Raw genomic sequence first — 24,419 nt, forward strand, 5'->3', positions numbered from 1 at the left:
AGCATTGCTGGGACCGGGGTTGGCACCTGCTGCATCTGGTCATGTAAACTGCTGCGATGGCTGCAGGGCTCTGCAAGGTTCTGGTATGCCGCAGAGCTCAGTTCTGTTCCTAGTACTACCTCAGCCTCCACCTCCCAGAGATGCAAGAGGTCATTCACTTTGGACAACACTGCTAGATCTTCCTGAAGCAGCATTTCAGAGGAGCACTGATCTCCTGTAGATGGGGTATCTTGAAGTTCGCAGAGTCACGTAAGTCATGCCCCAAAGGTTTCACATGAAAGGCTGATAGACTTTCTAGGAGAACAGAGAGTCATTTTCTCAAAGTGCTTTAAGCCTGGCAATAAACAGAACTCCACAGTCTGTGGTAAAGGAATCTGCAGTAAGTGCAGAAAGCCTGCAAAGAAGACCAGAAGGTCATGTTTAAAGACAAGAAAGGGAACATACTGAAGGTACCACACTAGGGCAAAAAAAGACATAAATGTACATGGCAGCCCTGCCTTGGATATCTCTGGAATGAGCAGCTTCCAAAGCTAGATGAGAGAAGCTGCGGCTTTTCAGCCCAAGAGAAACCTCGCTAGAGTTGTACAGCCTCCAGACTACGTTCATCTTGCCCAAACCAACCTCTTCCCAAGCTTCTCGGGCTCAGTTCAGCTCTGCAAACACCACCTCTCTCCATGCAGGCCCCAGCACACTGTTTGTTATTTGCAACGCAGGGTGGAGGCAGTTACTAAAGCGGATATTGTAGAATGTGGAGGATTACATCAAAAAGCAAACTGGGAGCTGGGACATCTGAATTTGCCATGTTTGCAGGTTCCTCCTTTCCCTGAGGTTAAGGAAGTGGTAGAGGAGGATTTGCTTGTGTGCATTTCAAAGAAACATTAGCATTTTTCCTGCCAACTGCCCCAGCACCAGTATCATCTATGCTAACATCACATAGTAACAGGGAGCAGGAACGGAACGCCCCAGCAGGTGCTGCTGAACATGCCCGAGTGTGGCTTTTCAACCAATTCCTTGCTATCAAGATATTTTCCACCCCCAAAATATAGGGGTGGAAAATATCTTGCTTTCTAGAGCTGCAAAGTTTCAAAACTCACTTTCACTTCAAGTTAGTCATTAGAAGAAAACAGCAGTCACGTTCTGTGTGAATGGTACCAGTCTGAATTTTAAGGCAACTCAAAACAGCTCCTATTTGACATGAAATCTTTCTAAGACCATATAGACCATATTTGTGCAGAAAATAAGCTCAATGTGGGGCAGGAGGAAGAGGAGAGACTTAAGGGACAAGGGAAAATCTGCAGAAATAGCAAACTCAATGCCCCATTATGTGTATTTTGACATAATCGAGTGTCTGCTGTAAAAAGCAAGCTCCTCCACCTCACACAGGGCAAATCATGCATCTGGCCACTACTGCTGAGGTGAGAACTGCAGCTCTCAACTGACCCAGTAAAGCTTAAGCTTCGTTGTTATCTATAGTTTAGGCAAAATACCCAGTTTCCAATCATAGCAAGAAAATGACCCCACCAGGACACAGTTACAGAGAATTTAACTTGTGTAAACACTGACTGGAAGAGAAAAAGTCCATTTGTAGGACATTTGCTTCACTTCATGATTTTATGTCTGAATTATCTTATTATTCTATTTCTGAGGGTCTAATGGGGCTAGATAATGGGATGGCCTGTTTGAATCTCAAAGCAATCAAATGGATCAAACTTATTATAGTCCCAGCTATAGTGTTTAAGAAATACTCATGGCATTAACAGATATCTGAGCTGTCCCTGTGCCTTGAGGGGTTGGCTTGGGGGTTTTGCTGGTGATTTGTTTCTTTGGCTTTACAAACTCTGAGGTAACAGGGGGTTTTTTAACTGCAATGCCAAATTTTAACATCAGCAGAACTGAGCCACCACTGTCACTTCTTTCAGTCAAATCCCCGGAAACATTTAAATTGTCTTTCATTAAGAACAAACTCCACACATACCCCAGAGGGGTCCGTCACTGCTGAAAGCCACAGCAGCGGCCAAGACTCGTCCTGTGGAACAGGGAGAATATCACACTTACTATCTCACACACCAGCTGGACCTGGCTAGTTTTAGACAGAGGGGATGGGAACACAGAACAAGCAAGCAGCCACTGGAATCATGAGAAGACTCTCTGTGCACCCAGCACTCAACACAGCCCAGCTTTCTGAGGTCCAGTCTTGCACAAAAATGAAATCAAGCTGGGTTCAGCTTGGCCAGGGGAATGGATATCAATGACATGGTTCTTTACTGACATACAGCCCCCAGGAAACATCATCCCCTAAAGACAGGCAGAAGGGGATCTCTCTTTTTCTCTTCATGGTTGCAGATCCTCAGAGAGACTCATACTTCAGAAAAAGAAACTTCTGAGCTTCACAGAAGAGAAATGCTTGTCACTCCAGAAGTACCATGAATCAGACTGGTTTGGGTTGAAAGGGATCTTAAAGCTCATCCAGTTCCAACCCCCTGCCACGGGCAGGGACACCTTCCGCTAGACCAGGTTGTTCCAAGCCCCGTCCACGCTGGCCTTGAACACTGCCAGAGATGGGGCAGCCACAGCTTCTCTGGGCAACCTGTGCCAGGGCCTCACCACCCTCACAGGGAAGAACTTCTTCCTAAGATCTCATCTCAACCTCCCCTCTGTCAGGTTAAAACCACTCCCCCTTGTCCTGTCACTACAGGCCCTTGTAAGAAGTCCCTCTCCAGATTTCCTGTAGGCCCCCTTAAGGTATTAGGAGGCTGAAGTATCAGAAACACCTGGCAACTGTGGGCTTGCCTAATTATGGAATTAAAATATTTCAATGCAAGTGTTAATGAAATTTCATTTTAATCAACAGTCACTTTAGTTCCATTAGGAAGTCACACTAAGGCATTGGGTAAAATGTGACTTTTAGATGCTTGAGAAAGCAGCTGTGTTTGCAGCCACATACAGAATTTTTAAGGCAGTAAAACAGCAGTGCTGCAGCGGTGATATAGGCTCTTATCCACAGTTTAGGACCAATGCAAGCACTACACTAGCAGCCCGTCCCAAGCCAACCAGCTCTTGACCTGTTCCTCCACAGACACAGTTTAGCAGTGTAGGTCTGTACCTCTGACCCTCTCAATAGTCCTCACTCCAATATTCCAATCCAGGTAATTTTCCTAGCCAGGGGTCTCAGGGAATGAGAGCGGCTGAACTGGAATGGCATGTTCACCGCCCCCGCCACACACAGGCTCCTCCATGGGATCTGTATATCTACAGCTTGCCAGACTCAGGAGAGCCAACATCCCATCCATGCGGTTACACGCTGCCTACCTACGGCCTGCTGCAAAAGGCACAGATACCTGGGTTGCCTCTTTGATTCCTTCTGAAGGAGCACAGCTGCTGCACAGGAGCCTGGGCAAGACCTGCTTGAACATATTGTCTGAGCTGAAGTTAGATACTTCATTTCTCTGTGCTCTCCCACTGGATTTAAACAGCTCCTACCTGAAACATAACCAAGCTGAAGAAAGCATGCTGGAAGGGAAGGGTGGGAAGAGGGGGGGAATCCCTCAATCTGCAGTTTGCTTCTTAAATCAGTTACCAGCACACACATTTGTTGATCTTCAGGTCATGTTTACACAACTAGTTATTTTACTTTGGTGTCCAATGCTGCTTCCTCTTTGTCCTGGGTTCAGCTATAGCAGTCATTTTTCTCCTGCTTAGTAGCTGGTGCAGTGCTGTGTTTTTTAACTTTCAGCCTGGGAACAACGCTGATAACACCGATGTTTTTAGTTGTTGCTAAGTAATGTTTATTCCAACCAAGGACTTTCTCAGTCTCATGCTTTGCCAGGGAGGAGGGGAAGCCGGGAGGAAGCAGAGACAGGACACCTGACCCAAACTAGCCAAAGGGGTATTCCATACCACAGCACGTCATGCCCAGTATATAAACCGGGGGGAGTTACCCGGAAGGCCCAGATCACTGCTCGGGTCGGGCTGGGTATCGGTCGGCGGGTGGTGAGCAATTGTATCCTCTCCCCTTGTTATTTCACTAATCGTTATTATCATTGGTGGTAGCAGTAGTGGTTTTGTGTTATACCTTAGTTGCGGGACTGCTCTTATCTCAACCCGTGGGAGTTGCATTCTTCCCATTCTCCTCCCCATCCCTCCGGGAGCGGGGGGAGGAAGAAGGGGAGGGGGGAGTGAGCGAGCGGCTGTGTGGTTCTGAGTTACCGGCTGGGCTCAAACCACGACACTCTTGCCACAACCACCTTTCTAAAGCCAGTTTTTAACTATGAAAGACCTGTACACTTAAGACATTCTTTCCTCACACATCCCTATTGCATCCATGCATCCATAACATGCACATGGTGTATGTAATGGGTGGAGGTCACCAGCAATCAGATTAACTGAAAAAGGTCTCTTACATTGGAACTTTGTTCTGTACCAATGTAAATTTGTAAAGAATTACTGAACAAAATATCTACATAAACCCACCCGGGAAGAGAAAGCTAATTTCAAACAACAAAAATTACAACTTCATCACCTTCCGTCATCACCATCTAGTTTATGCTATAAGCCCAAAGTCTTCCAGCAGACACACTTGTCAGCAGTGCCTCTTGAGGACTTTGCTTTCTACCCATGTTATCAAACAGACAAACACACTCACACCCAATTGCTGTACCTTCAGGAGGTGATGCCCCAGAAGCTGCCTCTTGGTGGGAGTGCAGAGTAGTGGGCTCCATATGCTCCTCGGTGGGTCCTGAGGGGAGTGCTCCAACCTCCAGTTCCTCTTCAATGGATTCGAGTGTTTTTAAGGCTATAGTTTTTGACTTTTCCGCACAGGAAAAACTTTCCTGGTTCTCTTCTCCTTCCTGCAAGTCCTGTACTGCAACACACTCCGAGTTCAGCGCAGAGTTCTCTTCACTTTTATGGCCATGGCTTTCTATTCGTCCTTGTGGTTCCTCACACCCCTCTCCAGACCTCTGGGTTCTGGACTGACTTGAGCCTTCTGCTTGTGCATCAGGGCCCATCAAAGTGTCACTGTTATTTAATTGTTCTGCCATCTGATCACACGCTGCTGACAGAGCAGCTTGGTGTAGTGTGACTTCTTCAGCTTCCTTCAGCCAACAGGTAGAGACCTCTTGCTCTTCACCGCCTGACAAGAGCCGATCTGTAGGAGCTTTATCAGAACAGTGACTTTGACTAGTTCGATTCCCATTTGCAGTCAATATTTGTTCAGCCTCTTTGACTTCCTCTGGGCTGTCCCATCTTCCCAGCTCAAATTCATCTACTTCTCCTTGGTTCTGTTCTGGAGGGTTTAATGGAGAACTAAGGTTTGCTTCCTGATCACTACAGCAAGCACCAACAACTCCTACATCTGCTGCGTTCCCTGAAGGAGAGCCTCCCTCCACATCTACATCTGAATCCTCAGGTGTGATAAGCAAAGCAGTGGCCTGGGCTGGTGCAACACTTTTACTGCCGCTCTGGCAAGAAATATCAGCACCTTCCTCCAGTGCGCAATGTGGGCCCGAAGACCCTGGGGCAGAGACAGGAGAGGCATCCATCTGTGCCACCTCATCTTGACCCTCAGTCAGTGGTTCTCCATGTACTCCCAGCATCATCGCCTCCTCAGCAGCAGTAGCATCTAGAATAGTTTCTGAGCTCTGCTCTGATGTTTCAACACCAGCATTTCCACTAGGACCATCACTTTCTCCTTCCATGTTTCCAGGAGCACCAGGTATTTGTGCTTTGCAGCTGACACTGTCTCCAGCACACATGTCGCTGTAGCTGCACAGTGCATACTGCAAATCAACTGAGTGTTCACTGCAGGTCTCCTGCTGTGCAAATGAATCTTCTGCACTGCTGGCAGGAGGCTCAGCCCCAGGAAAGCTATTCCCCATGTTTCCAGGGCCACCTGGTATCAGTTGACCTTCCAGAGAGAGTTCTCCATGTGCCACCAGTTTGCTGCTTTCCAATGGAATTACATTTTTGAGAACTTCTGCAGAAGACGTTCTCAGAGTGCCCGTTTGACAGTGCTCTTTCTGCATAAGTGCTGACTGAATTATGTTCTCGGAGTAGGTACTGTCTTGAATGACAATGAACCTGTGCTTGCCCTTAGATGCATTCACTCGTGTTCTGGGCTGAGTTAGAGAATTTAAAGCCAGCGACTGGGTTAAAGAGCCCGTTCGTGGCCCAAACCCGGGCCGTGAAACTTCCGATAGCTCAACGTACTCGCCTTCAAGGTCACTTTTCAAGTTCTCTTGAGGCACAGGACTTGTACAGACACCATTGACAAGAGCTTCACTTAAATGGGGAGCTGTGCTGCTGATGACCAGGTTGTCTTGATTTGGACTTTCTTCCTGCAGATACTGAGGTCCTAGGTCTGGTGAACTGCACTCAGCATGGTCCATGGGGAGGCACAAAATTGAACGTTCCTCTGTAATTTCTGGAGAGATGATACTGTTTTCAATTATTTTCGGTTTATTTATAAATTCAGGATTAACCACTTTATCCCAGGGGACACGAAATATTTTATCATCAGTAGTTAGTAAACAATTTTCCAGTGCTATACCCATCCGCTCTCCATTGAAAGTACTCAACCATGACAGAGTAAAAATAGAGGTATAGGAGACTTCTGGAATCACGACTTCTTCTACATTATGCTTGTCTTTTGCCAAACATTTCAATACAATACGTGGAGATTTCTTCAGATAGGGGACCACCTGCAGGTAGAAGTCACCAGGCTTCAAGATTCGCCAGTCAATGGAAGCCAGCTGGACTACAATCTTCTCATGGATACAGAAGGGCCAGCCCTCATGGCGAAACACCAAGCCACAGTACTGAACCTATAGAGAAGAGAGAGAGTTTCAGTATCAGGAACAGCTCAAGGATTTGGACAAGAGAGATCAATGCTTCTCTTTCACAGCTGTAGCAATACAACAGTTGAATTTAGGGTCTTTGGTTATTAGTGTAGGGGAGTTCTCCATTCTGAGGTCTTCTTTTTAAAAAGCAGAAACAAGAAAAGCTAGCAACGCAAGTCACCATCAGCTCAGAATCTGAAGAAGAACCAATCAGCTGCCAGAAGTCTCAGCCCTGTTTTAAAGATGAGTCAGCACAGACAGGCAGAGGTCTAAGCCCCAGAACCCCAGTATTATCAGGAGTTCTCACCTCTCAGAGCTGAAGTGAGGAGACTTTGTCTCTACCTCATTTGTGACTCATTTGGACCAACTGGACTGACCAAGAAAGAGAAAATCCACACCATACAGCATCCCTAACCAAGTGCCATTACAGAAACACGGGCAGAGAGCAGTCTGCTTACAATGCATGGACAAAACCCACTGTCCTCAACTAAAGACCACCCATAGCCTTAGCAGAGGTGGCAAATAACACACATCAGTTCCAGAACATTCACAGTGAGCTCTAGGTTGTACCAGGTACACTTGATACCGACCTGCCAGATGAAGCCTATAGATGCAGAAACCCCCTCGCACAGGATGCCACTAGTCAGCCTGGCACCACAAGATGTCTTTCCCCTGGTGAAGCAGTGCTGGGTCCTCACCTCCCTTCCAGCAGATCTCAGACTAATGAAAAGCTTTGCTGATGAAGGAAAGCAGAATGGAAGTGTCAAGGTCTGACTGAGGACTTGTTTTCACTCCCTCATGTGCTCTGTTGGAGTGTGCAGCATGTTCCACCTAATTTTGGTGAAGCCAGATTGAAGAGTATGGAGCCAGGTAAAACACATCACTCATCTTGTGCTATCAAGAGCCTATGTGAGATGTGTGGAGTCAAGCTACATGGGATACAGCAGCAAGGGATGGCTGCAACTTACCAGCAAACAGAAGGAGATACTGCAGAGGAAGACAAAGCAGGAGAAAGGAGGCAGCAAGTGAGGAAAGCACAGCAGAACCACAGAAAAAGGAGGCAGCAAGCCCCATCAGCAAGCTGCGAGGATCTACACTTCGCATACAAGGGACTTCCTCCTTCCCAAAAAGTAGCAGCGCTCAGGACAAGTCTCAAAGAAATCCCAATCAAGTAGAAGAATTGAAGTTTCATGGCTGAACTGACTTGATTCCACTATTTACAGCTTTATGATAATTTAAAAAAATAAATAAAAAAAAATCACTGCTTTGAACTTGATTCTGTTTGGGTAAAGTAAGATTTCAATTAAGTCATGACATAATCATGAAACTGATGGCTTAATTTCATCTTTCTCTGTCATGACAAGGGTTTAAATAGGATTCACCTGTACCAGATGCAATTCTTAAATTAGAAAGCTGTCATCTGAAACCCCAAAGACATTGGCAGCATTAGACTTCAGCCATTTTATCTTGTTTCTCTTACATGGCCAAATGGAAGCCTTGACAGACAGAGCAATTTATAAAAACACAATGTAAGAACAGACAGATGTGGAAAAAAAATTACTTTAAATCAAATATTTTGCTATATAGCAGAGAAACCACAGAACTGGAAGGAACCTCCTGGGTCCTCACACACCTTGAAACAACAGGTAATGGCATTAAGTAATCTCTTTCCTATGCTCATCAAGCTTTACTTTCCTCAGCCCAGCCAGGTTTTTAATCCTCACTGCACCTGGTGCAAAGTTGCTCAGAGGCTTAGAAGCCCAAATCGTCCTTCAGATTCAATAATTCCTCCTCCCCAACCCTGGAGCTTATTCTCTGGATGTGTTCCCATTGCTTAAAATCATTAAGCCATGTCACAACACCTTAGCCCATCTCCCTTGATCTCCTCTTCAGCCTGTCTGAAGTGCCTCCCTAGTGATGCCTTTTCCTTTGTTCCACTTTTCCATTGTGCAAAGTATTGCCAAGCACTGTGTGTATAACAGCACCAACACTTCCCAGCTGTGCTAGAAGCACCTCTTAAAGCCAATATCCCACTTGTCCTCCAGTCATGCCCCTACAGTAACCCCATCACCTGCTCACTGTTCTTTCCAAATTGATGAATGCCAGTTCCCATCAGAAATCCTGCCTGTTGCTTTGTGGAGCCAGACACCAGCTGGCCCTCCGAGTCTACTGTTATAAAAACTAAAGCACAAAGTTTTATGTCTCATCTTGTGTAATACAGTTATCTCCCTCCTCCTCTAGGTTATTGCTTGTGTCTCCCAGACCAGTTTCATCCCAAATATCTGTTGTATGCACACTCTTACGTTTTATGCCAAGGTTATGGGTGAGGAGTAATGTGTGTCTTATGACTACCGCCTCCAACTCAGTTTGCAGTGCAGTACAAACACCCTCCCTTTCACCAGTTAGTTACCCATCTTGCAATACTTGCATAAACCTCCATCCCTTTGGCACAGTAATTCATTTTCCATGAGACTCTGTAATAAATCCTTTATGGAAGAGATGACACAACGAAACTTTTCTCTCTGGAGAGAGCTGATTTATGGAAAAGGCCAGTCTTACATTACCTGGCACATGAATAACATTACCCAGTTTTTAATGGGTCAGTTAATTCAAGTCCTTGCTCGGTGCATGATGTTATCTGCTCAGTTTGCTGTCTGTATTTTGTTACTAGTCCTGACTTAACAGACTCAATAAAAGTCCCTGTTACCAGACGTTCAGCATTACATGGTAACTCCTTCCATGCTCCAGGATTCCAGCCACTCCATTTTCTCTGATACAGTCAAATCCATATCCATTTCAGTCACGGCAGTTTTATTTCTGTTCACTCAGTGCAACTGCCTTTCTGTTGTGCCTTCATGCTGTACTACTACTAAACTGAGTCTTACTTCAGTTTCCGTTTGTTTGAAGGATATTAATATTACTTTTATATTCTAACCTTGAACTCAGAGCAGACCCACCTCCCTTTCTTCCTCTTTCTATTAACTTAAGAGTTTAAAAGCACTATAACCTAACTCACAGTTGCTTGTGCTTCCCTCAAAGGCACAGGGAGCTAAGCTATGCAGTCTTACACTCTTATGCTTCCTGATCTCTAAGACACAGATGCCTCTACCAGCTAGTTCCTTTCTTACACAGCACAGCTAAACTCAGCAAATCAAGACCTCCTCTTACAGCACAGAGTTAAATTATTATACATAGCTTATATGACTGAAAAGTGAGACACACAATCAGGAGTAGCATGAACATAAAGCTGAATTCCATCTGCACCCACCTGACATGGAGTTTCTGTTAAAACCTGGATGCAGAGTAACCTATTTGCTGGCAATTCATACATCAAGAAATCCAAAATCCCACCCCATCATCTAGATGACCTGTCTGCCTACTGACTGACAAGTGGAAGAAAATTCAGCAATAAGATCACCAAAACCAAACTGCAGAACGCACTGAAGTTCCTGGAAAACCCCACAAAGCCACAGTCTAAACTGCAGCAAGAGCCAGAGTAACATCCAAGCAGTAGTTCAAGTCCTTCAACAGGCTAAACATTTGAGAGCTTTAGAACGTTAGAAGTGGAGCATCCTCATGCTGCTCCTGCTCCAAAAAGCACCTTCAAAGCGAAGATTACGTGAAGAGGCTTATTTCAGTTGTTTTAACATTTCACTTTGAGGCTCAAGTATTTGCTCTTCTTGCGTCCAGTCATTCCCGAGCCAAACCAGGCTCGTCAGAGGAGTGCCAGGAACACACTCTACACCCAGCAGCTGCAGCCAGAATAAAGCTGCCTCTGAGGAAAGAGCTGGGCACGAGTGACAAAGATGGCACAAAGGTGGCAGCTCCTCAAGCTACAGGGCTAGCTAGACGGGAAGAGACCAACAGTCCACTTAGCTCAGGATGTCATCTGAAGGTCAGGGCAAAACCTGTTTTCTTACTCTATGGTAAGCAGAGACAGAGCCCTTAGCACACCCCTCTCCAGCCCTTGAGGATCACACACAGGCTATTGATTTTAACATGCCCAGCTGAAGCCCATGAACTCGTCTAATACTTCATGAAGCCACTTACACTTTTGTCACTGCAGAGGCTGACAAAAGATCTAGTACTCTCAAGATTTCCTAGAGCAGTCATTCGGACAGGAGCTACTTTTCCCCTTTAGTGTGTTTAGGAAAATCTCACATGTACCAGCTGAACTACAAAGTAAGGATGAAACACTGTTTTTGTTTAGACTCTCTACAAGGCAGACAAAACTCTTAGAAGAACAACTAACAAGAAATAGTCCTTTGATTTCAGACAGTGAAGACAAAAGAAGGTGCACATAGTGGAGGTTTGGGGAAGACAAGGGACCCACAACAAATGAAAGAACTTTCAGCAATAAAAATTCAAACAAGCAGACTTCTAAATATAATACAGAATTGCCTAGACCCACTGCTAAAGACAGTACAAGGTTCTTAGAGCTTCCCTTGCTCTCCCTGTATTGCCAGTCTGAAAGTACAAAATCATGAGTTAAGGCCGGAAGCGGTCACAAGGAAGGAGAAAAGGCTCAAGGCGTCCAGCTGTGCTCTTTGAGAGGCCTGTGCCTGCACTCTGCCTCTTGCTGCCCACTCTCCAGGTGATCTCATAACTCTGCAAAAACCCCCATACCTAATGCTGAGCCCTTACTGGAGGTGGCTGCCTCAACACCGCCACCAGCCCCACACTTTGTGGCTACTGGGCAGGTCCTGAGGCCTCCCCCATTCCTGGGCCTGAGACAGGAGGGTGGCTCCAAGCACAGCTCCTGCCCCACCTCCCCAAGCAGTACTGCATGTGTAGGACAGCCCCACCATATTGGTTTCCCTCTCCAAAAGAACACCACCTCATCCACCACCAGCCCCTTGCCTCCACATCCCCTGGGCCCATGCTCCAGTCCAGAGCATGAGGGAAGGCCACCAGCACACTGAGCTCCTCCAGGGAGCACTCACACCTCTCCCACCCCAGGGACCCCAGAGCCCACCACCCTCACACCTCTCCCACCTCAGGCCCGCTGCCTCCGTACCTCCTGCTCCAACAGCCCCTACGCCACCATGTCCATCAAGGCAGCCCCATACTCCCATTGGCTGCTGCAGCCTCTGCTGTGTTCCCATTGGCTGCCAGGCGGCACAAGGCCCGCCCTGCCACCACACCCCTGTCTCCGAGGGCAGCCATGGCCTGTCGTGGGCCCGTGGCCCCTCCAGCCCCTTCCCGGTGCCCAGGGGACAGCCCCAGCACCGGCACCCGTCCTGCGGGTCAGAGGGTGACAACACAGCAGGACAAACACTGACCACAGCACCCGCGGGGTGACCAGCTCCCAGCGCTTCTTACATGGAGCCATCCTATGCGATGGGTGTTCTCTCCCCCAGCGTTTCCCCTTGAGTCAATGAGTAATTGACTTTTTCAGCTTCTATTTAATATTTTTCCTCCTCTCAGAAGTCTCTTGCCTTCCACAATGAGGATTTCTATCAAAAGCCTGGCCGTACACACTGTTGAGGTTCAGAGACAAAAAGGCTAGAACAAACCTGAGTTTTAGGTTGTTGGGGTTTTTTTCATGCAGATTTTGAGCCAAGTTTATGATGGAGGCATTTGACTCATCGTTTCTAACATTTTAGACTCCCAACAGTAACGCACGTTAATCTTGGACTCGTTCTGGCAGTAAATGTAACGTGACTCCTCGGGGCTACGCAGCATTGCGACCGTTCCAGCAACCATCAAAGCGGAGATGGAGTTCTGGGAAAAACACCGACTGGCAGCGTTTCACCCCACATGTCCTCCTGCCAGCGGCAGGAGCCCGACAGCTTCATCCACAGGGCCAGGGAATGGCTGGGGTTAGAAGCCACCTGAGTCAGCCATATCCAGCAAACGCTTCACTAAACCTCTTTTTCTGAATCCCTTAAGCCTTCTGTTTGGTGTTCCTGGTTACTGAAGGCAAGGGCGCCATTCCACATCTGATCTCTGCACAGTTAAGTTTCAACTGCAATTTCTCAGCTGTTTCCTAGTTGTCTGCCTGCCCTCCCACCTGGGCTGCCGTACACACGCGAATGCTTTTTGCCAGCCGTTTTACATACAAGAGCAGAAAGCTCACTCTCCAAGAAAGCCTTCGCAGGCCTCAGAGAGCATGATGTACTCACACAGGCATCCTGCTGAATGCACTGCAGGATGTGCTTGGCTGGAATCAGGAAGTCTATGAGGTAGCGCAGTCCATCCCCATGGTACGTCTTCTCCACCACATCAAAAACTTGGCACAGAACAGTGGCTGCAGTAGCCTCAAACGGAGGGTAGAGTGCCGATAACGTACTCTGAATGCAGCCGTCCAGTGACTCCGAGTCCTGCCAAGAGAGAAAGTGTTAGCAGTACCATAGCACTGGTGCCCTGGCAAGCCCTAGAGCAGCAGCGCAGCCACCTCCAAGGGCAGGAGGAGAGAAGATCAGCAGGAGCAAAGCGCTGTCCTTGCTCACTGCTTTTGGCACCAGTGACCCCAGGTAAACACAGCAAAGCTCTCCCGCAAGGCGAGTGCGGCACTCGCTGTGCACAGCAGCGAGGTTTCCCAGCTTTTGCTTATGCAGCAAGTCCTTCTCCTGCCTGCGCTGGGTGGGGCGGCTGCTAAACCATTCCCGCAGCACGTGAGTGCGTGCGAGCGAGACACAATATCATGGGGCGGATGGATGGATCCGCGGCACTGCAGTTCCGATACGTGGGGCTTAGGTACATTAAAGCCTAGCGTTATGCTCCTCAGTGGGCTAAGGGGAGTTGAGTTGAAGCTCCTCAGCCTGCTGTGCTCTGAAGTCCTGCACAGGGTAAGCTGTTTGGTACTGGGGAAGGGTGCTCAGCAGTGCAATTCCTTGTTATTCAAAGCTGTTTGCCTCTCATGAAAGGCTCACTCTGGGAAGCCTTTCTTCAGGGACAGATGCCTCACAAGAGGAGCGTATGAACACAGCTGCCTTTGGTGCCTGAGCATGCGCATCCATACATAGGATGCCCGTTTCCTGCCTGGGAATCAGAGGAGATGGCTTCCCTATTTCCACTTTCATTCAGGAGAGCCTGCCAGCCAAAGCTTGCCCACAGCGTCAGGAGCAATTCCAGTGCTAGAGGCCAAATAGTGATCTACTGCATGAGTGTAGATCAAGAGAACTTGCCAAGAAGTAATAGTAAACAAAATAAATCTGTACACATCTGGAGAGAGACTCAGGATCCCGCCTTTCCTCTCTGTTTTACAGGGGACCTCTCTGGCTAACTTAGAGCCAGTGGGAGTGAGTTTTGCTACAAAACCAAATGAAAGTTTACTCAGATGTCTGGCCAGACTCTCATCTGATCCAAATCCACCTCCCTTCACTAGAGACAAGAAAAGCATTTCAACCGCTGGCCCAGAAGGTTTACAGCCTCCTGCAGAAGAGGAACGGCTGTATGGACGTGCCTGAAAACACACCTCAGTCCCACAGCAAGATCGGGGTAGAAAGTTAAACAAAACAGTGCCACACCAGCTTACACTGCCACTGGGGAACAGTAGGATGAAGGGATCAGGAGGAAGCAAGCCATTTCGCTTCTTGCGCTCTAAGGGAGCACATGATCATCCCTCCAGATACCTCCACTGGCTCGAGAAAACGTAGCAGTCTCAAAGCAAGCCTGAGCTGACCTGCAGCCAGATGCTCCTCACACAAGCCTTCCCACCTCTCGCAGCTCAATGATCTTTAAATTCCTTTTTTGGAGGGTTGGGTGCTTTAAGCACAATATGAACTCCCTGCGCTGTTGTAAAGCCTTCTTGCAGGAGATCCTGTGGGATTTTCCTCCCTGTGAGGGTGCTGAGGCCCTGGCACAGGTTGCCCAGAGAAGCTGTGGCTGCCCTATCCCTGGCAGCGTTCAAGGCCAGGTTGGACACAGGGGCTTGGAGCAACCTGCTCTAGTGGAAGGTGTCCCTGCCCATGGCAGGGGGTTGGAACTGGATGAGCTTTAGGGTCCCTTCCAACCCAAACCAGGAGATTCTGGGATTCTGTGATTGCACAGGAGAGGTGAGGACAGCCAGGTAGTGCCCTGTGTGTACACTTCCAAGCACCAAATGCTAGGGCCTAGCATTTAACCCAAATCCCAAATGGGAGGAGAAGGCTGTTTTAAACAAGCTTCTTTCCAGAAAACAATATAAACCTTCAACTTTTACTCCATTACTTGAAAGGAAAAGCCAGGAAGTTCCTTCTCTACAGGAACAGGTCTTCAGAGAATATCTGCCACTAGATACCATGGAGGTCAAGAGAAAACTGCCAAGAGCTGTCAGCCTGCTCTGTGCAGCAGCCTGCAGCTCCCTGTGCGGTTCTGGTCAAGACCTCTCCACACAGGGTACAAGGGGATAGCTCAGCACAGTTCTCCAAGAGAAAGCAGAGGACAGAACTGCGGGATGAGTTGTACAGACCCAAGAAGACAACCCAAATATGAAATGCTTCTTTTACATGGTATACTGCACCTGCTAAAAAAGGCATGGAGGGAGCTGTAGGGTAGGGAAAGGGGTACCCAACCTAACACAAGGCCTCTCACAATTAGACATCGCTTAATACTGCTACATCTTGACATCACGCACTGAACATTACACACTGTTCCTCGTGGAATGACAGAGAGGCCGTGCGCAGCCAGCTGAAGGCAAACGCAGCTCCAGTGACCTCTCCTGAACCAACCTGTCCCAGCAAGTGCCTGTGGCCTTGCAGGCAAAACTGGCCTTCTCTTGGGTGCTCTCCCACCCAGCACCAGCCGCCACAGTGAGCCCAGCACTACCACAGCAGCATTACTGCTGGTAGCATCTAATAACAACCCCCTTCTGACCCTCCACATTCCACAGGTATCAGTCAAAACAAGCTCGTGTTGGTTCTGTGCCATCTTTGCCCCTGTACCCTGCTTGAGCAAAATGCGTTCAGATATTACACCCCTCCACCCCCACCCAAAAAAAAGAAAAAAAAAAAAAGTGAAATTTAAGTTTGTTATTGCAAATAAAACAAAGAAGTCAAAATATTTGCACAAGTCAGTGCATTGCTCGAAGGCTCTCACACCATTCCTGCTGCCTTAGCAAAGCCTTCACAAGACAATTATTAACATTGGCACTGAATCAAAAAGCCTTTATATGGTTAAAATAAACAAAGTCCTAGATTGTCCTTCCTTTAGTAAAATGCAGGATAACCATAGCCTGCAGCCGTTGCAGAGTTCAGTGCTAATAGTGCACTCCTCAGCAGAGGCTTTATCTCTCTGGTGAGACCATACCATGACGCCATGATAGCTGTGCAGGCTTTGATGGGACAGAGAGAAGGTTTCAACCCCTACCATTTGGTAGAAAACAGAGATATTTTTTTTTTTTTTTTTGCCATTCTCTGGTAATTCCACATGAAAAGCCCCAAACAGGGAGCAAATTCCCACATCCCATCATGCTGCATGTGACTGTAGCACCAGCATTCTTGGGCAGCTATAGAACAAGGATGGATGCAGCCTCCGTGTGCTGCAGATGAACAGGGAGGCAACACAACTTTTGAGTTCTCCCATCCACCCAGGGTGGTCTCCCAGGGACAGATAGGTCCTGTCCAGTGGAGGCTGAAACACGGCAGAGCCTCAAAAGCCACCATGAAGCACAGAGGGTAAAACACAGCAGAGCTTGGAGCCTGCAGCAGCAGCAGAACTGCCTCCCACCATGGACTCACGAAAACAACTCACAGTCCCAGGGATGGGGCTGCTTATTTGTACTAATTAACTTCTCAGATTGCAGAGTGGCCTGAGGAAAGGGCCATAAGGGCTGCAAGAGGCCCCATGGTCCTGCTGTTCGATGCTGGAGTGCAGATGGCCAGCCTCATGCATCTTATCTGCGCGCATTGCCTACTACTGCACACGTGGTTTGGAGGCCCAGGGAACTTGAACCAGCTTGAGGCAGCACAGGCCATGGAGATGCTGCAAGGGCTGGAGCAGCTCTGCTCTGGAGGCAGGCTGAGAGAGCTGGGCTTGTTCAACCTGGAGAAGAGAAGGCTCCGGGAGACCTTAGAGCAGCTCCAGTGCCTAAAGGGGCTACAAGAAAGCTGGAGAAGGGCTTTGGACAAGGGCCTGTAGGGACAGGACAAGGGGGAATGGCTTTAACCTGACAGAGGGGAGATTGAGATGAGCTCTTAGGCAGAAGTTCTTCCCTGTGAGGGTGGTGAGGCCCTGGCACAGGTTGCCCAGAGAAGCTGTGGCTGCCCCATCCCTGGCAGTGTTCAAGGCCAGGTTGCATGGGGCTTGGAGCAACCTGGTCTAGTGGAAGGTGTCCCTGCCTGTGGCAGGGGGTTGGAACTGAATGAGCTTTAAGGTCCCTTCCAACCCAAACCAGGCTGTGATTCTATGATTCCAGAGGCTGATAAAACTGGAGTCTAGAGTCCCTCCTACCTAAAAACCTTACTTCAAGCAGGTGATGCAACCCCCAACAGACATGAGGAGAAGCCTCTGCAACCCAGGATGAGGTGAGTGCCTGGAGAGGAGGAGAAGCTAAACCCAGCATGGATCCAAGGAGAGGGCACTCCTGCCTTGGCACTCTCCGACTTATAGCCACAGTGACTCCCAAGAGCTGATAGAGCCCAGCACAGGACCCTCTTTGGACAAAGCACCCTCCTCTAGGGACTGCAAATTCCAGGCTTCCTTGCCTCCAAGAGGGTTGCCACATCCCCCTTACAGGAGAGGTCCTGGACCCTTGTTCTTTCTCAGGCACTCAGCACAAACAGCAACAGGAGCACTTTCCAAGCAAGCCAGAGAGCATGTCCCCAAGCAGAAGGCGCCTTGGGACTCAGATGCTTCTTTGTCAACAGCACAGGGGGACCTGTGAACTCCAGCTCACTGCCACCACTCACCGCATGCTCACTACACCTCCCAAAAGAGAAACATGCTTTTAAAATAACTCCTCTATAAATCATGGCGCTAAATAAAGCCCAGGTTAAGGTCACGTCCGGCCATGCCGGCTTTCACTGCTGCTCAGCCGGGAGCTGGCTCCGGAGCACGGCAAGGGAAGAGGAAAGCGGCACGTGGGGATGGGATGGGCTCAGTGGGCAGAGCAGTGATGGGAACCAGTCAGCACGATCCTGTCTGGAGAGCAGGGGAGAGCCCTGCAGGGCCTGGGTCTGAAGAGGGACAGAAATGAGTGGGGTAGGGTGGGCTGCCCTCCCTGCCCTGCACACAGCAGGAACCACAAGGGCTGTGAAGTGAATAGAGCAATAAAGACCTGTGGCAAAGATCTGCTGCTCAGCCCTAAGAGCCCATCTCCCCATCACAAACTGCAGCAAGAACCAGGAGTCAGGGAGAGGTGGGGTTACGAGTGCCTGTGGAGAAGCCCCGAGCCAGGACTAGGAAGCAGGAAGAGGAACTTGGGATCAGGTAGAACCCTGCTCAGGGAACAAGTCTATCTCTCGCGGTGCAAGGCAGCCACTGTGGGATGGGTGAGGAGCCTGCCAAGAGGTACCTGGCGTAACCAGAAGCTTCTTGGGCTTTTCTAGGTACAGTTTTTTGCCTACCTTTGTGGGCACAGAGAGCTACATAGCAGCTCCAGCCACTGGGAACTCCTGCCGTGCTATATTTCTTTCTGACTCAGGACTTAGCTGCTTCTTCTTTGGGACCTGCTGCTCACCAATTAAGTCTGAACCCTGGAGAGCCTCTTACGGGTTTGGAGACCAAAAAGTCAGCCTGCCCAGGGAGCAGAGAGAAAGATCCCCAGGGCCACAGACCTTGCATGGCATCAGAATACCTGCACCCTCCCAGTGAGTGCCCAGGACAGCAACTCAAGTGGCTCTGGACAATGCAGGTTGGTGTGGGGAAGGGCTGCAATGCTGCTGGACCCCCAAACCTTGGCAGCATTTTCCTTACAACTCACTCAAGCACCTTGCTAAGAAGTTAGCATTTTGCTGAAGAATTTTGTCTACCAAACACTGAGTCTTGGTCGAGAACATGAAGAAGCACAGATCTTCCCTGCTGGCAGCCCAGATGCTGTCTGGAGACTCCTAAAAAGCATCAGTAAGGTGAGACCAGAGAAACTGTTTGACTAACCTATGACTTATGGTTCCTTTCTAGCAGGCTGGACTGGCCCATGTAACACCCTGAGGATTTACCTTGCAGCAGAAATTCAGCCTCAGGATCTGCAGCTCTGCTCTGAGAAACCCAGACCTCCATCTGAGCAGCCAAAGAATGAAACTACATATTCCAACACGCCCCAGTTAAACCCAGTGTTTGCTGCGGCTTGGTGGGGTGAGGACCATAGCTGGGCGGTGGAGCAGAGCAAGCAGGGCCCATGGTACCCCCAGCTCTGAGTCATCGCACAGCAGGAGCACAGCCAGGAGCTCCCACTGCTTCACCCTCGTTGTGCTGGCAGCCCACAGCCTGGGCACGTCCTGCACATACCCGTCTTCTCCCCCCTTGCCCAGGTACCAACACACACTGTGAATAGAGGAGTGGAGAGGTCAGCCCGCAGAGGTGAGGGGAAGAGGTGACCCAACCCTTCCACATCCCAGAACTGGAAAGTAAAAACAGCAGCGAGGCTGGGAGGAGGCAGCGCCTGTCCGTGGCCCCCAGGCAGCTCTGGGATGGGGCAGAAGGAGCAGGGCTGGGAGAGCTGGTCGTTCTGCCAGCAAAGCCTGCCGTGCCGCGCCGCTTGGCTGGGGCTGCTCAGCTATCAGCTGACGTGAGAAACCTCATTTCCAGCAAAAACAGATCTCGGGGCTTTCCATTAAGCCTTTCCACTCCTGACACAAAGCTGAAAACCAGACCGCTTTGCCTTTAAAAACGAGACGTTTCGCCGTTCAAAAAGGTTTTTGGCTAAAAACAAGGCTTATTTTTCTGACAAAACGTGAGATTTCCCACTCCATTTCTGCAGGGAGGAGAACCAGCCCGGCCCCGTTTCCTGAGCCGCTCTAATCACAGCGGCAATGAGTTCAAGAGAGAAAAATCTTCCCAGAGCAAGTGCCTGCTCCCCCCTCTGCCGCTCGCTCCGGGGAGGCTGGGAGGGGGGCGCCTGCTTTCGGCACCCTCTGGGTGTTTGCAGTACAACAACGCACTATTAAGTGGTACAGCTACAGAGGTCCGCATTCCCACTGCTTTAATTACACCACCTTCCTGTAAGATAACCAGGAACGGCTCTACCTGCTCTTTGGGCTATTGTTTTTGGCTTTTCAGGGAGAAAAGCACAACACCCTGTTCTACTGGGGAGGGAAGCGTTTGCAGTCTCACCCAGGCCAGCTTTGCTCATCGGCTGTACTTCTGAAAGCGAGGTGCCTTCTGCATGCCCCCATGGGATCCCTTGCGTGATCCCTATGGGAGCAGGATGGCTCCAGAGCCTGGGGATAAACCAGCTCCTACAGCCTTGCAAGGAATGGAGCTACACAGACCGAGCTGGAGAATTGTTTCCAGATGCCTCCCTGTGTTCCCTCGGCCCTTCTGTGGGTTGTGGCAGCCAAAGCAGCTCCTACTGGGCAGTGCGCAGGATTATAATTCCAGGCACTGCGGGAAAACATGCGCTTGGAAGCGATTAACTCATGATCTCTCATTTAATTAAACAAAGGGAAAAATGATGTATTTGCTTTCTAACTCTGAGGTCCTGCTTCTGCGCATGCTGTAGGTCAGGGCATGCTCAGCCAGGGAAAGGCAGGCCCAAAGCTGGACAATCCCCCTGCCAGCCCATGGCTGGTTTGGTTTCACTCCTGGGGGACATCCCACATTGCTCTGAAAGCAAAGCGTGACCTCCTGTGAGCCTCGAGCTTTGGAGCTAGTGAACAGCTACCCCAGTCCTTATGCTGGAGCAAGAGGCAAGGAATAGTAGATGGCAGAGGTAACCTGGTACAGGAACATCCCTGGCTCTGTATCACATTTCAGTGACCCACAGACATTAGCGTATGGCAACACAGCCAGCAGCAGTTGCCTGAGCCTGCCCCACAGCCCAAGACCCTGCAGCCCTGCAGGATGTTTACGTGGGTCTGATATAGCTGCAGAAGAAGCAAACCTGCTCTTAACATACTCAAACACCAGTATTCATCCTTGTCAAAGTCATATCCTGGTGCAGTCCTTCGGGGAGGAAAGCCTGTGCCTGGAGCAGCAGAGCTTGCCTCAGCCCTTCCCAAGGGAATCTGGAAGCAGATTGCTCTCTGCTGTTTGACCATCTCCAGACCTGCCTGGGGTACAAGTGTGACCAAATGCTACTCCCAAAAACATGGCATCATGTGCCTTCAGGCACAGCAGTCCGGCACCTCTTCCCACCAGAGCTCTGTATTCATGTTACCCCTCTCTACCCTTTCCTTTAGGTTTTCCTACTCCAGCTTCTCTGGAGCAGGACCTGCAACTTCCTCTTTTGTCTGTGCAACACCCAACACAACAGAAAACCTGCTGACAACTGCTTAACAGATTTAAGAAGCCAAAGTGGGGATGAAATACTGACCCACAATCCAAGAGAGTTGTCATACAGCCAGAGAGGAGCAGAACAGGGAGATGGAGACAAGCCTTTCCTCACAGGGACATGACCTGCTCACACCTGAGCTCTCAATGAACTGAGCAGGAGGTAGGTCTTACCTGAGCAACAAACAAGCCCTGCTGCCAAAGACTTGTTACTTTCTATTAGCAACAGATCCCAGACAAGATATAGGTATTTAAAGGGCAGCTGAGAGAACAGACCAGAGCCCTGTCCTTAAACAGACATCCTCCAGCTGAAATGAGGGCCTGCAAGTGGATGCGAAGAGCTGTGTGTAAAACATCACCCTACAGCTGGAGACCAGCTTATTTTGGTTAGTTTAATCAAGGAATTAAGTCCTTAATCTGAAGTAATTGTCTAAGCACAAGGTTTTTTTAAATATCATTGGCATAGATCTAACCATGCAATTAATGAATGAAGTTGTACTCTGTGGGATGCAAAGCTTTGGGTACTTCTACAATACCCCTTCCAGCACCAGTCATGCTGGAAGAGCGTGAGCACGTGGTGGCTGTGGTTTCACAGCCCAGCATCAGCCACACATGGCTCATCACCTCCTCCAGATCTTCCATGGCTCTTCACTCCCACCACTAGACTGCAAGGGCTGCCCTGGCTTGGGCACCAAGAGCATGGCCATAGCACCATATGCCATGATCCAGCCAAAGAGCTCCATGTTCCAAGTGTCATGTTCCTGCAAGAGGCTTGGACAAGGCTTACTAAGTCCAGATATCACAGACGGAGCCTAGAATACCCCAGGCCATCTCTACACAAGTCATAGAATCACAGAATGGTTTGGGTTGGAAAGGACCTTAAGATCACCTAATTCCAACCCCCTGTAATGGGCAGGGACACCTTTCTCCAAGCCCTGTCCAGGCTGGCCTTGAACACTGCCAGGGATGGGGCAGCCACAGCTTCTCTGGGCAACCTGTGCCAGGGCCTCAGCACCCTCACAGGGAAGAATTTCTGCCTTGTATCCAACCTAAATCTCCCCTGTTTAATTTGAACCCATTACCCCTTGTGCCATCACCATAGTCCCTGATGAAGAGCCGTGGGACATTACAGCAGGCTCTCTTTCTTTACGTGGCTCTTCTTGCAAATGCACTAAAAACCTTCCTCTCTGCTACGCAACAGAAGAAATTGCTTAAGCTCATTCGCCTTACTAGTTACAGCAGTTGCTCCAGTCTCAACATCAGGCATTGGCAAACCAACCTGCACAGTAGCACCTTGTACCCTTTCCTGTGTGTGCCTAATGGTGCTCCAGGCAGAGGAAAGGTTTGCTTATACCATCTGGCTACAAAATAGCCTGCGTAAGTTCTTAGCCAAACAGGTCAGCTCATTTTAACACCTTTTAGTCAGAGGCATAGGCCATAGGCAACACCTTGTGTTCAGACACTCATCTGGGACTATCTTACAACAGATGGGCAGCCTCCTGTGCTCAGACAGAAAATGATAATCCTTCAGCAGGACAGCTGATGAGTGCCAGAAATGATCTTCACAGGGTCAGCATTTACATTATTACTTATGTGCCAGCTTTGCACACATTCTGAGCTCACGTTCAGGTTTCACCCCTTCCTCTAGCAAGGTGTGTGAGCTGCTGGTCACGCTCCCACAGGGACTGGTAGATTCTCCATGTCTTGCAACCTCCATAATTGAGGGTGGATGCCACTAAGAAAAGATCTTCTTTGAGTTAAAGAGTTCCCAGACTCAATGTGGGAGCTAGGTAACACTCCACGGTCCCAGCTCATCCCAGATGAGCCATAGTTCCTTTTGGCCTTAAACAGGCTGTATTACCATGTGTTCATGAAATACAAGTTCTATACCAACAGGGAACAGCAACTGCTCTGAAACTGAGCCGCAATTCCAGGAGGGGCTGGCTGATGGCATTGAGAAGACAGTTAGTGCTTAAGGACCTTTTCCTTGAAGGAGCACATCCCCACACACTTGGAGAAGAGAGAAAGCACCTAGCAGCAGTGGTTGGATGCCGCCTTTGAGGATGAGGCTGTGAGGAAGGATCAGCCAAAAGGACAGAGCAAGCAGCCCAGATATGGTCACAGCTATGCCAGCTCAGTCCTGGGCCACCACAAAAAGCATCAGTCTGTGCCCCACAGGGAAAAGTGCTCCTGGTGAAAGGGACCCAGATTTGCTCCAAGACTCTCCAGGCTCACTGGGGAGCAGCCATATGTGTGGTTAAGCTCTCCCGCTCCTGAGCAGCCAAGAACGGGACAGTCAGATGAACGCATTTCCCCTATATTTGGGTACAGCCCTAAAACCATGCCTCCGGAAAAGCCAAATAAATCAGCCATAAATTCACTGCATTGCATTTAGTAAAGTCCTGAGTTAGTCAGAAAGGAGTAAACACAGGCTTTTAAAGCTACTCCCTCTATAGCTTGCTTTTTTTCCAAACAGAAAACAGTCTCACGTGTCCCATTATTTCCATACATATCAAAGGAGGGTAGAGATTTAGCTAGCGATTTCTAAAAGATCTTTGTGCACAGAAGGGATGTATGCCAAAACGTGGGTGGTTATAAGCCCAAACACAAAGGAGAATACATCCACAGGCATTTTGTCCTTGATCCATTAACAGGCCTGCATACCAGCCTCCTGAGCATATGAGAAGGACCTTGTTCAAAAGGTAAATGTATTCAGAAAGATGACAACAGACGGCGAATAATCCACATCCTTTAACCACGTTGGAGGCTCAGCAGAGCCAGGTTTTTGTCAGGAGGCTCCAAGATTGAACAGGCAGCCTCAGGGAAGGTATCCTCCTGAAGGAGCCTGCTCAGGAAGCCTCGCCACTCCTGCCAACACTGCCGCACCTAACGCGGGCTGCAAAGCTCAAGGTGGACACCTAGCTCAGATCACCAACTCCTGCAGCTTTGCTTCTATGCACCACACAAACCACCACTGTGCCCCATTAGGGGTGGTCAGAAGCCTCATGGATGCTCCACTTTGCTGCATCCACCAATGTCCAGGAGGAGCACATGCAAGTATTCATCTGGTCCCTGCTGCACTTCACAGAATGGTTTGGCTTGGAAAGGACCTTAAAGCACATATAGTTACAACCCCCTTGCTCTTCAGCTGAGCCATTTGATTCCATTCAAATCAATGGCTGGTTTCTGGAGCAAAGGTTCGTCCTGGCCATCCCAGCCTGACGGCAGGAT

General features: G+C 49.1%; 1 protein-coding gene across 1 annotated transcript in view; it reads right to left on the reverse strand.

Annotated features, from left to right (window-relative positions):
- Positions 1-24,419, reverse strand: part of PLEKHG4 (pleckstrin homology and RhoGEF domain containing G4) — a 62,307-nt gene that overhangs the window by 33,336 nt on the left and 4,552 nt on the right. Inside the window, exons 2-3 of the mRNA XM_030512671.1 lie at positions 12,962-13,159; positions 4,658-6,821 (exon numbers count right to left, since the gene is read on the reverse strand). Of these exons, the coding sequence (XP_030368531.1) occupies positions 4,658-6,821; positions 12,962-13,159 (2,362 nt within the window). The remainder of the gene's footprint in view (positions 1-4,657; positions 6,822-12,961; positions 13,160-24,419) is intronic.

The sequence above is a fragment of the Strigops habroptila genome, chromosome Z (assembly GCF_004027225.2).
Source record: "Strigops habroptila isolate Jane chromosome Z, bStrHab1.2.pri, whole genome shotgun sequence".
Classification (NCBI taxonomy): Eukaryota; Metazoa; Chordata; class Aves; order Psittaciformes; family Psittacidae; genus Strigops; species Strigops habroptila.